Here is a 13943-nt window from a genome sequence, read left to right as displayed (position 1 = left end):
AGAGGAAAACTCAGTTTCACCCGAGCAAACTGTAACCAGGTTGGGGGCCTCAATAGGCATGCTGGGCAGGGTCTTAAGGGAGTTAATACCCTCAGACATTTGGTTCAAACAAGCTAACCGGGACTCCACAACATCTAGGTTATGATTGCCAACAAAATCTTGACATAAAGCACCATCGTCAATTTTTTTCAAAAACATTTCAGATACAACTCGAGATTTCGTAGGAGACTGAGACTGAATTACTGAACTGGGAAGAGCGGGATCAGAATGACTCAGAGTTGAATGTGCCAAGTCATAGGAGGGGGCAAAATTGACAAAGATGACTGAGAAAGTGGAAAAGAAGATACCTTATTGTTTTCCACTACCATCATTCCACAAGTCCCCACATAGGTTAGCCCTTTTTCTCTGCTTACTGGATTAGAAGGAAAAACCATGACTAAAGAGCCACGATGAACAAAACCCCCGAAGCCCTCAGAGGCTGCTCTGTCTACGATGTTAGAGAATTTGCACAATTTTGCCTTCCCCTTTGAATGTATAGAAGCCTTAAGAGTAGACCTTTGTTGATTATCCGCCTCTCCTCTTGTCGACGAAGCCCCTTTCCCATAACAGCTTTTTCGAAACCTTGACGGACGACTAAGAGTGAGAGGACTCGCACTAAACCTTCGTAACCTCTGTGTTCCCGCTTTGAAAGCATCGTCCTTTGGAAAGGCAATAAAATCTGAAGATGGAATCTCTTGCGTTAGAGGCTCGCTTCGACTTCGAACCCCTTGTCGACATCCAGAAATTGGAGGAATAAGAGTAGTCCACAGCTTCTTTGAACCAAACTTTGTCGCAAAACCCCTCAGCTAAGAAGAAGAGACCTTTGAGACTGACTTCCCCTTTCCCATTGTAGAGGAGTCTTCTCTGCATAAAGCGCCCTTCTCATAAATGGGTTGCTTTCCACCCATTTCTTGGCCCAAAGTCGACATGGGCCTGTAAAAATAACACCCCTCTCCAAGCCCAAATTTGTTTCCACCAGTGGCTTTGGTTTTTTAGGAGAATGGGCCCTTCTCTCTTGCATTGCATTAGAGGCCCGATGCCAATCCTCAACATTTGAGTGGGCCTTGTTTCTTCCGGCCCAAACTTCACCAACTTGTTTTGGCCCAAAAGACCCTACTCTCTCTTTATTTGAATTCAAATTGAATGGAGAGGAGGGTTGGAACTAGCTGTTCCCCACATCCGCTCTTCTCTTGCCATGTGTCCCCACAGAGACATCTTCAGTCTTTTGACTTTCTTCACCCTCTTTCACACTGCCAGCTACCCCATTAGAAGATCATCCTTTAGCCGTTGATTTAGCCTTCTCAACCAACTTTCTGCCACCTGTCCACGAGTGAGGCTCATAATCCTCCCGAGTTGACTCACCCATTTCTCTACCTTGCCTATCGTCTTCAGCTCCAGCCACTACAACTGAAATTGTAAAAACCCATCCCCCATCTAACACCTCGATCAATGCGGGAAGAACTGAACGTTTCTTCATTAAAATTCTCACCCTTGCCTTATAAAGATCATACAATTTCACCGTTCGCCAATCAATCTCTGTCACCGTCCCCCACTGCTCCACAATTTTCTTCAGATGTTCCTCAGACCATAAATGAAAGGGCAAACCCCATAATTCAATTCATCCTCCTCTGAACTTCCCCACAACTTCTGAGTTTTCCCTTGGCGACCACCTTCTCAAATGGATTGTATACCCTCCCTTAATCTTGAGAAACCTTAATTCCTGGAGAGAGAAGACCTCCTCAAGTTTAATTTGTTATTGTTGAAGATAAAAAGATAAAATATTTTAAAGTTATTGAACTATTTATATATTTTTAAATTCTTACAATTATTTTTAATTTTAGTTATATAATAAATTATATAATTATGATTCATATTGACATCACAGTCTGATTTTAAAGGACAATGTTGTTGTTGACAATGTTGTCATTGCTTGCGAATATAGAACCTATGATAAAAAGGGATACTAAGAAATGAAGTATTTGGGATATCATTCCTTTCTTTGCCTTTCTTTGGGCCTCTTGTACCATAATATTTAAGGGCATTCCCCTTAATGTGGTCCAACTCAATTGGTTTTTCGTGTGTAAATCAAAAGGTGAGGGTTAGCAGGAACAAGTTGCTTGGAAGGAAACTATTCTAATATAACACCTATGAATTGTTTCTTGTATATTCCCATGTGGTATATTATTGTTGTATAGGTTTACTTAGTACTTTGGAGGCTTCAAATGTACTTCTATTTAATTCATCACATTTTTAAGAGGATTAGTCATCCTTTTCTTTGTATTTCTTTATCCTTAATTTAATACATTTGTTGTTTCTAATAAATAAAAAAAGTATATTAACACATGGTTCTATCCCTAAGAATATACAACCAAGTTATATGAGAGGAATCATCAACAAACAAGATGAAATAACAAGCACCATGTAAGCCAACATTTCTAACGAGACCCCAGATATTAGAGTGAACTGACCTCAAAAGAATGCAAAGAGGCCTATTTGAGCAAAGTTTAGAAGTAGCCCTATGATGTACACTAAGCTCAGAGGTGGTTTCATAGTCGAAGTGAGCAAAAGAAGGTAAAGTAAGAACTAATCAATGGAGATTGGCATAGAAAGAGTGACCAAGATGATGATACCCCTGCTATGGGGAGACACTAGTCTGGAAGGCTGAGGAGTAGAATCCAACCTTTTCAAATCCTACACCAATCATCCTCTTTATCCTTACATCCTAAAAGACCAAATGTGAAGGATAAAATATGATTGAGCAATTCTAAGTGAGAGAAGTTTGTGATCATACAATAAGTTGAAAAGGAAATTAGGAATGTATAAGATGGGTGAAAGTGTAAAATCAAGCATGCTAACTTTTCCAATCCCATGAATTCATAATTTAGAATTTAAGCAATAGTGGTCTATCAAAAAAAAAAAATGAATTTATGCAATAGTGACAAGGATGGATATGAAGGATGAGAAAGAATGGAAATAAGGGACCATCTTTTAATATTTTTCTGATAATTTTTTTTTTTTTTTATCAGAATATTTTTCTGATAATCTCTCCTACAATTTCTCCTATAAGCTCAATAATTATAGATTTAGTGCAGCTACTAACCATACCTCCAAGACCTTCTAGTCTCCTTAGAGACCACAAGATGATAACTACCAATCCCCATCCAATATGAGTTCCCTAGCCCCTATCACTCCTTTTACGTCTTTCAATATCAATCCCAACCTTATTGGCCAAACCTAAATCACCAGGCCTTTGAGAAAAGGCTTAACAATCCTAACCAGTAGATAAGAAATTGATGACATCTTTTTGCTATGAAATAATAGTTCAGAGTTTGATGGCACAAAACATGTTAATTATGTTACATGGCACCAGATACAGTAGACAGCTACACTAGTACTAATTTTCAATTAAGGGAATGATACAGCAAGCCAAGTGTTTCACACTTACCTACATAATAATTCAAGAAATCTACAGCACCACAGTCTCTCATGGTTGTTATGGTTGCATTAGGTGGAAATCCAAATATAAAAAAAAAAATGGTGCTAAAACAAATTGTACTCATAAGCAAGAAATGACCATCTAAAAGTCATTAAATATCATTGTACAAGACCGCAGTTTCTCCATGAAAATTTTGTTAACATACAGGAGAACTAATTACCTCAGGTGGTGCAGCACAAAGCATATAAAAGCAATGATAATTTCTCTCAGGATCGGACACTTGACAAACACGAGATCGCTCCAGTAAATAAGTCCTGATAGCAGCTCCTGAAATCCTTCCCCTTTGATCAAACTGAATCTCCACGAACTTACCAAATCGACTGCAATATGCTTTTCATTTCAGGATAGTATCTAACAGCTGAATGGAAGATAAATGATATAAAATGATACAAATTAAAGGTAAGATTTTAACATTTCGAAAAATAGGTTTCTCCCACCTAGAGTTATTGTTTCTGACAGTCTTTGCATTACCAAACGCTTCTAGAACAGGATTGGACTGCAAACAAAGAAAAAGGTGAACAAAAAATTGAAATGGATATGATCTGTCATTGATCCGAGCTACTGTCCTAGAAGAATCAATATTCTTTGGGTAAACCAGAGTTTTATAACTTTGCTATACCTCTAAGACTTGCTGCTCCACTGTCCGCCCCTCAGCTGCAGCCCTCCCACCCATATAGGCAAGATATTGCATAAGCATTTTCGTGCTTTCTGTCTTACCAGCTCCGCTTTCTCCACTTACCAAAATGGACTGGCTCACTCCGTCATTAATCATCAGTCTGTATCACAATTGTTCTCATTTACTAGGCAAAGTAGAAATCCTTAAGCACTCAATATTAGAAGCTGACCAGGGTTATGATGGATGTACCGGTAAGCAGAATCAGCAACAGCAAAAGGATGTGGGCTCAGCTCACCAAAGACTGCCCCTTTATACTGCTCCATCACATGATTATCATACAAATGAGGCAGTCTCTGAAAAGGGTTCACGGCAATCAATATACTTCCTGTATAAGTCTGGAAAAACCATTAGGCCAGTTAGCCTCATATAGCAAAACTGTTATGAGAATGCAAAAGAAAGAAAAATCAACAACTAAAATGCTTGGATTTTTATTTTCAAGTGAATGGGAACAAGGCTATTCTGTTAGCCTCTAAGAATCCTTACCCCTTCTAGTCTTTGATCATAGCTCAATTGTCTTAGACACTATCCTTTTAAGTCAGAAGCAGCCTCATTTAAATTCGAAAACACGTGGTTGCTTCATCCAGGTTCCAAAGAGTGTATTAGCTCATGGTGGAGCGAGTTGCATGTGGAAGGTTGGGAAGGTCATAGGTCCATGAAAACATTTCAGTTTGTCAAATTGGAGCTAAGGGTTTGGAAGAAGGTTGCTTTTGGTAATATCAAGTACAGGAAAAATAATATTCTTAGGGACATGTTTTCCATTGACTCTTGCAAGCAGGAAGGTAATTTGATCCTGAGCTTTTTGTTCTAAGGAGCTCTAGGAAAGCAGAGTTGGAGGATTTGATGTTAAAGAAAGAGGTGCATTGGAGGCAAAAAGCTAGGGATTGCAACTCAAAGTTTTTTCATAGGATGGCTAATAGTAGAAGAATTAAGAAGTTTAACAGATCTTTAGCGAAGGAAGCATAGGCAACGTTAGTTAACCAAGACAGCATCTCCAACGAGATCATGAGTACTTGAAAAGATAATAGAGTGGGTCTATTGAAGATTCTTAGAGGGTAGAAGTGTAGGATGGGTTCCCTATTTCAAAAGAGAGTGCTATTTGGCCGGATCATCCTTTCATAGAATAGAAAGTTAGTAAAGTGATCTTTCAACCAGGTAAGGAAAAGGTGTCAGTGCCTAATGGCTTCCCCATATCTTGCATCAAGATTGTTGGGATATGATAAACTAGTATTTGAGTGTTTAGCTAGGTTGGCAATTCCAGACAAATTTCCTATGTGTCTACTAACTTGGTCTTTCCAAATCCTTGCCCGAACTACTTGTCGAATAAAGATGAAGATGTTGAAATTGCTAAGAGATCAAGGTATGTAGTTGAGGTTATTGTGCCTTTTTGCAAGCGCTTTTAATATATTCTGCTTATTTACCCATAAAAAAAAAAAAGGTATGTAGTTGAGGTTGGATATGGATGAAATTGAATCAACCAAGTTGTTCAATTGTTGTTTTTTTTTAAAATATTTTTTAAGGAGTTAAGGAGGCTTGGAAAGCATTTTTTTTTTTTCCAAGTGTTTAAATGCCTTGTTCCAAGACCAATCCATATTTAGGTTAGATCGATCCTGGTTGCTTTTTATTTATGTTATCCTAACTATTGGATCAAGGGCTTCTCTCATTGAAAAACCTAAAAAATTGCTTCTTGTTTTGGTAGATACACCTGCAGCCGCTCCCCACATGAGCTCTCTTTTCTTACCATATTTAGGGTTGTCTGGTTGCCGAGAAAATTTCCTTTTCATCTTGATTTCCAAACTGTTGTCCAATGGATTTTCTTAAAAAAGGGGTTGATTCTTCTATTCCATTCATCTCTCAATTTCCTATCTATTTGGGTTTTGGGTGAAAACTCATTTTCTTCTTGATTGAGCTTCAAGAAAAGGCTGAGATCAAGTTTGGCAAGGACTCTGAGTATATTCCGGAAGATTAAGGCATGTGGCTAAAGTGAGAAGGTGTCGATCAAGTAATCTGCAAAGGATTTATGGACTTCAATTAGGTAAATCCTTGTACACATTGATTGTTCAACATAGCAAAATTTTTTATTGTTGCTAGGCTAGTGGTTTTTTATCTCTTAGGAGATTTTCCACATAAATCTGGTGTCATTGTCTTTCTTGCTCTAATTCTTCTCTTTGATTTATTTCTAGTTCTTGTTATCATTTTCTTACTTGAACATGTTTGTTGAAAGGATGATATATGAGCTGAAATTAGTGTGATTACCTTTTGGATATTCTTGAATAATTTATTTATTTATATATATCTATGTATTTTTTATAGGTAATTCTCTGTTCATATTGTTAATGATATCAAGTGCCAATTGGAAATGTGTTAGGGAGATAATTGGTCTTATGAATTAATGTTAGGGAGTGTTGAAGCATTTGCATGTGGCTTGCATTGATAAATTGTTGGGAGAGTGTTGTTGCATTCATGCTTGCTTGTGTTTTTTTTTCCTCTTTCTTGAATAGTAGTTGGAAAAAAGGAATATAAACTACGAGGATTCAAAGGAAAAGGTAACATATGTTAGAGGACCTTTTTCAAATTTGTTTAAAAACACCTATTCACCAACCCCCCCTCCCCACACGAGTGATTCACTTTTAGGATTTATTGAGAATTTTTGCAAAGTTTCACAATACTGGGCTCATAAATCAAAGCACCAACTCCAACTTCATAGTTTTTGTGCCTAAAAAGAATGCTAGTAAAATTTCAGATTTTAAACCCATCAATTTGGTGACAAGTCCGTACAAGAATATAGCCAAAGGTTTGTCATGCCACATTCAAGGTTTCCTACATGAAACCATTCATCCTTCTCAGGGAGCTTTTGTTTATAGGAGACAAATTCTAGATATAGTATTAGTAGCTAATGAAAGAGTCGATGAGAAAAGACAATACTAGCAAATGAAATAGTGGATGAAATAGTAGTTGAGGAAGGAGTAATTTTCAAGAATGATTGTGAAAATATCATGATCATGTGGACAGAGGCTTTTAAGATCATGCACTCAAAAGAAAGAGGTTCATTACAAGATAGAGGTCTTAGATTAGGGGATGTTTAACTTCAATCAATTTTTCGGTCTCAATGAAGAGATGTGTCAAAGGTTGGTTTAAAGCAACTAGAGGGTCAAGACAAGGTGGTCCACTTTCCCATTATTTTTTACCACTATGTTGAAAGTTAAAGAGTATGGCATTGCAAAAGGCTTTTTAATGAAAAGAAGCAGAACCAAGGTGTCATATTTGCAATTAGCAAATGACACCATTTTGTTTTCAAGGGCTAATACAAACTAGGGTGTATTCTTGTTTATCTCACTCTTAGCTACTTTCTTTTCATATCCAAGATCTCAATGCTCAAATAGCATCCAAAATCCAAAAATTGTCAAAAGGATTTTCTCTGGTCAAGTGTGGGGTAGGTAACACAGGTCACCTCATCTGTTGGGACCAAGCATGCAGAACTAAAGGGTAAGGGGTCGTTCTAGGAAAAATTTCTTTGAGAAATGGAGCTCTCTTAGTGAAGTGTTATCTATAGGAAAAATAATTTTTGATAGCGCAAGGTCATACCATCTACATGTCACTCTCCAATAATTGGGAAACCAACATTGCACTAAGGTAGTCATATCATAGCCCTTGGAAGGCTATTGAACAAGTTCTCTTGGATTTTTCAAGTCATCCGTTGTTCAGTAGATGATGGTACTAAGATTCATTTTTATGAAGACTTGTGGTAGGAAGATCAACCACTTTGTTTTCAATTTCCAAAGCTTTTCTGAGCAGTGAAAGTTAGAAACTCTCATATTTCATCAATTTTTATTTCTCCTCTTCCTCTACATCTTGGAATGTTAATTTTTATCTTAACTTTTTTTTTATAAGTAATTTTTATCTTAACTTTAAGAATTCAAAAATTGAGGATCTCAAATTTCTCATGTCCTCTCTTATTCATATGTACTTATTGCCTTCTTTTCCAAATGTCAAACTTGGGTAATTGATGTCCTTAGGCTTATTTACCATAAAAATAAAAATTAAATAAAAATAAAAATCTTTCTTGTTAGCACTATCTAATATTTATGACTTTAACCTCATTCTTACTTTCCCTTCCAGCATTGTCCAGAATTTATGCATCTTGACTAAAGCGAGTTCTTTTTTTTCTTTCCTTCTTAGGAAGTCAACCAAGGAAAAGTATTAACGATGGATCAACTCCAAAGGTGGATATTGGTGAATAGATGTTTTTTTTTATAAAATTGCAGAAGAATCAATTAATCACGTTCTATTTCATTGTCTAAAATCAAGGGTTTTATGGCCGTTGTTGTTCTGCTTATTTGGTGTAGCTTACGTTCTCATTCATGAGGAGAAAATAGAAGAAGGTTCAAAAAGCCACTCCATATGCATTTTTTGGACATTGTGGAAGGAAAGCAACCAACAAGCATTTGAAAACAAGGAGATGTTGGATCAGAAGTTGAAATGTTTGTTCCTTAGTAACCCTCTTAGCATTGGTTAGGATGTTCAATGCCTTTGGTTGATTTTGTGGATTGCTTAGAATCTCAGTGAGAGAGAGAGAGAGAGTTGTTTTTTTTTCTATCCCTTATTTGGCTTTGCCTTTTTGTGCCCGTTGAATATGTCGTGTACTCTTTTCTTTTGATATAGGAGAGTTGTTTTTTTTTTAATCCCTCATCTGGCTTTGCCTTTTTGTACCCGTTGAATATGTCATGTGTACTCTTTTCTTTTGATATAGGAGAGTTTTTTATCCCTTATTTGGCTTTGCCTTTTTGTGCTCGTTGAATATGTCATGCCTACTCTTTTCTTTTGATATAGATCTTTTATTGCCTATTAAAAACCTCATTCTTAACTCTAACCCCATCTACAAAATCAATCATTTTTTCCAAATACTTATCTTCAACCATGGATGTCAATTTTGTAGAAAATCAATCATTTTTTCCAAATACTTATCTTCAAGGGGAGAGCTTAGGTGAAGATAAGTTTCTTTGTTATGGTTTACCTAATTTGTCTGGACTTTTTGAATCCATGCCTCTTTCACTTATGGTCTCACCTATAGTTCTACCTCCTTGTCACCTGGTCAAGAATCCTCATCAAAAATGGATTAAGGAAGAGTTAATGCGACTACCATGCCGTTGCAGGTTTACTCTAGACAGAAATAGTCCCAACCTGATCAAATGCAAGCTCAAGAGTCTGAACCTGAGCCAAGTAATGAACAAAAAAACTCCACTAATTCTGTTTCTAGTGTCATTTCTCTTGCTTAAAATTTTTTTAATCTCACTAGAACCTCATGACTAATTTGTTTAGAACGAAGATTCAAAAGTATTTTTTGATCTCCATTTACCAATTTTATTTCATTTGAAAACCTATCCTCGTCATATATAGCCTTCTCTACCCAATTAACTCCTATTGAAATCCCTCAAACATTTCAAGAAGCACTTAGATGTGAGAATTAGAGGAAAGCTATGAAAGAGGAGATGTTAGCTCTTGAAAAAAACCAAACTTGGGAAATAGTTGAATTACCAAAGGGAAAAAAACAAGTTGGATGTAAATGAGTGTTCACTGTGAAATATAGAGTTGATTAGACACTAGAGAAATATAAGGCTAGGCTAGTGACCAAGGGGTATATGCAAGCTTATGGGGTGGACTACCAAGAAACATTTGCTATGGTAGCAAAGATGAATACCATTCATATATTATTATCCTTCCCAACTAACTTTGGTTGGTCTTTGCAGCAACTTGATGTTAAGAATGGTTCTTGCATGATGATTTAAAAGAAGTGTACATGCAAACACCACCGCATTTCAATGGAGACTTCAAAAGAAACAATGTGTGCAAACTCAAAAAGCCGTTTTCTAGCCTTAAACAATCTCCCAAAGCATGGTTTGGAAGATTTGCAAAAGCTATGAATGATATGAAGCTTCAACAAAGCCAAGGAGATCATACACTCTTCGTCAAATGCTCACACATGGGTAAACTTATCATTGCCATAGTTTATATTGATGACATAACTGTGACAAGAGATGACTCTAAGGAAATAGAAAGACTCAAGAAGAAACTAGCTAAAGAAATCGAGATAAAAGACTTTTGAAAACTCAAGTACTTTTTAGGGATTGAAGTGGCTCATTCAAGTAAGGGTATTTTCATCTCTCAGCAAAAGTACATTTGGATCTTCTTAAGGAGACTAACATGCTTGGTTGTAAGCCTGTTTATACCCTTATTACACAAAACCATAAGCTAGGGGAAGCTTGAGAAGATGCAATAGTGGAATGTGGAATGTATCAACATCTAGTTGGGAAGTTAATCTACTTATCACCCCAAGGCCAAATATAGCCTATGTTGTCAATGTTATAATCCAATTCATGCATTCTCTCAAGGAAGTTCATCTAGAGGTGGTATACAGGATTCTACATTAAAGTCTACTCCAAGAAAGGGAATTTTCTTTAAGAAAAAATGAAGAGCTGAGCCTAGAGGCATACGACACTCTCCCTCTGATTACTATATATTCTTAGGTGGCAACCTAGTGACATGGAGAAGCAACAAGCAATTTGTGGCGGCTCGATCAAGTGCAAAAGCAAAGTTTAAAGCCATGGCACATAGGATTTGTGAGCTATTATGGATAAAGATTGTCCTTCATGATCTAAGAATCAAGTAGGAAGGGATAATGAAGTTATACTTTGACAACAAATTAGCAATCAGTATTGCTCACAATCCAATACAGTATGATCAAACGAAGCATATAGAAGTAGATTGACACTTCATCTAGGAAAAAATCGATAGTGGTTGGATTTGCACACCCTATGTTTCAACAAAAGGGCAGATTGCAGATGTGTTAACTGTTAACCAAACGATTGGCTAGTCACTAGTTCCAAATAATTACATGCAAGCTGTGAATAGACAACATCTATTCTCCAACTTAAGGGGAGTGCTGGTAGATTCTAAACAATTTTGCATTTATTTCTTTCCTTTTCTTTCTTTGTTAAAATATGATTTATGGGAGAGGTTATAGGATAATAGGTGGTAGGTGAATAAGATCCCTGATTCATGGGAGAGATTTTAGGGGAATCTGATGTAGTCAATATTAGACAATTTATGGCAGTTTGAAAACATAAAAGGTTTGCATGGGAAAGGTTTGTTATTAAATTAGAAGTCCAAAGGTCAGTTTTTGTTATTAAAGGCTACTAATTGTGTCTTGGAAACCTTCAGAAAGTAATTGAGGGTTGTCATTATAAAAGCGAAGAACTTGCTTATTGTAAGAACTTTTGATGATTATCCAAAAGAAAATATAAAAGTGATTAACCAGAAGTTCCTGGTTTCAGCTTTTGTGAAGGGTTTTTCCCAGATTTTTTTCCTCAACAAATTTTGGCTCCGACGGCCTTTGGAGTAACTTGGTGGTAGTTTACTTGGAAAATAGCTCCAATAACTTTTCAGTTTTCATCATAATCTAATCCCCAATTATGTATAAATAGGATGTATATATCGTATTCTAATACAATTCAAGTATAACAAAATTTATTTCAGATAGCTTTGCCAAATTCTAGATGTTGCCAAAGATTGGGGTTATTCCTTCTTTTTGTCTCTTTGGTTAACTAATCATGCCAGCATCTTTTAGCAAAACGAGGAGCTAAGCATCAGTACTTCTTTTCCAGCAGATTTCTTACCCCATTGGGGAGTGTAGAGTTGCCCTAACAGATACAATTTCATGTTACATTCTTGAGATGTATTGTTGTCCTATAATTCCTACTGGAGGAGTTCACTCTCTTTCTTCTTAAGATCAGATTTTGTATATTTTTGGAAGGATTTATCATCCTTTAAAAAATTGTATTAATGAATTATTTTGTTTCTAATCAAAAAAACTACTAGAACATTCAACTGAATTAATGGGTTGATGTTGACTCCATGATTGTCCCAAGAAAGAAAGATATCCATGGAGGTACGATGATTGGATCTGTCTCATTATTGATATAGCCAGTGATTTGAAATTTTCCTTTTCTTAGTCTTTGTGCTTGGCTAACCAGGTAGCAAATCATTTAGCCAAGTTAGGAAGCAAGCAGTTGGTCTCCTTTGTAGGGGGGACCTTTTAATCCCCTTGAGTTGTGCAATACAATTCTATTTCGTAGTTCATAAATTTTGTTTTAGTTGTACTTTAAAATGTGCAAACGTTTTTTGCTTTCTCTTAGAGTAGTGTGGTCATACTTTTTTTTTTTTTTTTGATAGGAAGTGTGGTCATACTTTTCCCTTTTTGAGTTTTGATAATCTCAAAAGGACTTGACATCCTTCTTTGTACACGATGCAATGAATTATTTTGTTTTTGTATTACAAAAAAGTAACTAGCACATTCAACATATGCAACAATTAAAGCACAAGTTCCCAGCCACAGAAATGAAACAATGGCAAAAAAGTGATATTGGGAAAGCAACAAGAGCATGTAAGATCAGGAAAGCAACATAAAAGTAATTAACACCTGTCCACTTCATAATAGGTCACCTGTACCAAGACAAGTGAGAGAGAGAAAGAGAGAGAAAGAGAGAGAAAGAGAGAGAAAGAGAGAGAGAGAGAGAGAGAGAGGACAAGAGGGGAGGAGATTGTGCAGTCCATATGAATCAGCAGATAACTACTCGGTATAAGTTTCATTTTACATGCTTGTATGCACACACAGAATGACAACTGAGTGAGTGAGTGAGAGAGAACGCTCAGGAAAATGGATGGAGGCACAGGTTGGGGAAGTTCATAAAAATCAGCAGATAAATACTCACATAAATTTCATTAATATCATATCGACATCTCAAATTCTGCAGAACCCCTGGTTCGTGCAGATAAGCCAGCTTTGTCATATCATCGATGCCATGTGGAGGAGCTTCAGTATCTTTTGGGTAGACATCGGATGCATTGGCAACAATCTATAATATAAAGAAACCATAAAACCATAATATAACTTTACTGCTTCAAAAAATAAATCCAAAAGAAATAAAGAAAGATATGAGCAATATGCAAGGCTGTATGAGCAACATAACTAACATGTCAACTATGGGACATCACAATATATATATTAGCTGCAAAGTGTTACTAAAATATGTTAATCAACACATCCAAATTTCAACATGTCAATATATCTTAATTTTATATGGTTAAAGACCAATGGATAGGTCCATATGTTTTCTAGATTGTCAGATAGAATTAAACAAGCTGATCTAACATATTGCACCCTCCCATTATCCCAACATCATACTCATGGCATGTGTCTGCTCAGACATCAGCAATATTTCATGATAATTCACATTTATTCTAATGTCTTCGATGCAAAATGAGATCAACAGAATTAAGTTCATGGCATTAGGAATTACATTAATGTTATTTAACTCTACAGGTGCCCTCAATTTCTGCTTTGCGTGCATAGGTGCTGGTTCTAATGGTAATAGTTGTCTGAATTCCCTTGTCTTATGGTAAAATGAATCACTTCAATACATACTTGGACCAGATTCTAAATTCTGACCAAAAAGTAGAGCGTGGAGATTTTCCTATATGTAGCACTTCTCCAAAATTGTACAAGATTACTGTGGATGAAGCCACTTCTATGGTAATCTTTGGACAGCTACTGTAGATACTGAGGACACGATTTTATAATTGGAGGATTCTGATAGGAGGGAGAAAAGCAGGTTCTGCATACACAGTGAGATTTATTTTCTAGAAAGAAGGAAAGAAAAAACCTCCACTGTCAATCAC

The 13943-nt window shown here is 36.3% G+C and overlaps 1 protein-coding gene across 4 annotated transcripts in view; it reads right to left on the bottom strand.

The window, feature by feature from the left end:
• The window catches only part of LOC117914233 (myosin-6-like), a 120330-nt gene that overhangs the window by 93791 nt on the left and 12596 nt on the right, over positions 1-13943 (bottom strand). For all 4 annotated transcript variants that reach the window (XM_034829475.1, XM_034829473.1, XM_034829476.1 and 1 more), the window contains exons 3-7: positions 12977-13120; positions 4401-4546; positions 4155-4311; positions 3973-4031; positions 3696-3855 (exon numbers count right to left, since the gene is read on the bottom strand). In XM_034829475.1, coding sequence (XP_034685366.1) covers positions 3696-3855; positions 3973-4031; positions 4155-4311; positions 4401-4546; positions 12977-13120 — 666 coding nt within the window. The remainder of the gene's footprint in view (positions 1-3695; positions 3856-3972; positions 4032-4154; positions 4312-4400; positions 4547-12976; positions 13121-13943) is intronic.

The sequence above is a fragment of the Vitis riparia genome, chromosome 5 (assembly GCF_004353265.1).
Source record: "Vitis riparia cultivar Riparia Gloire de Montpellier isolate 1030 chromosome 5, EGFV_Vit.rip_1.0, whole genome shotgun sequence".
NCBI classification, from domain to species: Eukaryota; Viridiplantae; Streptophyta; class Magnoliopsida; order Vitales; family Vitaceae; genus Vitis; species Vitis riparia.
Note: the sequence above shows the minus strand (reverse complement) of the source record. Positions and strands in the feature narration are given on the sequence as shown.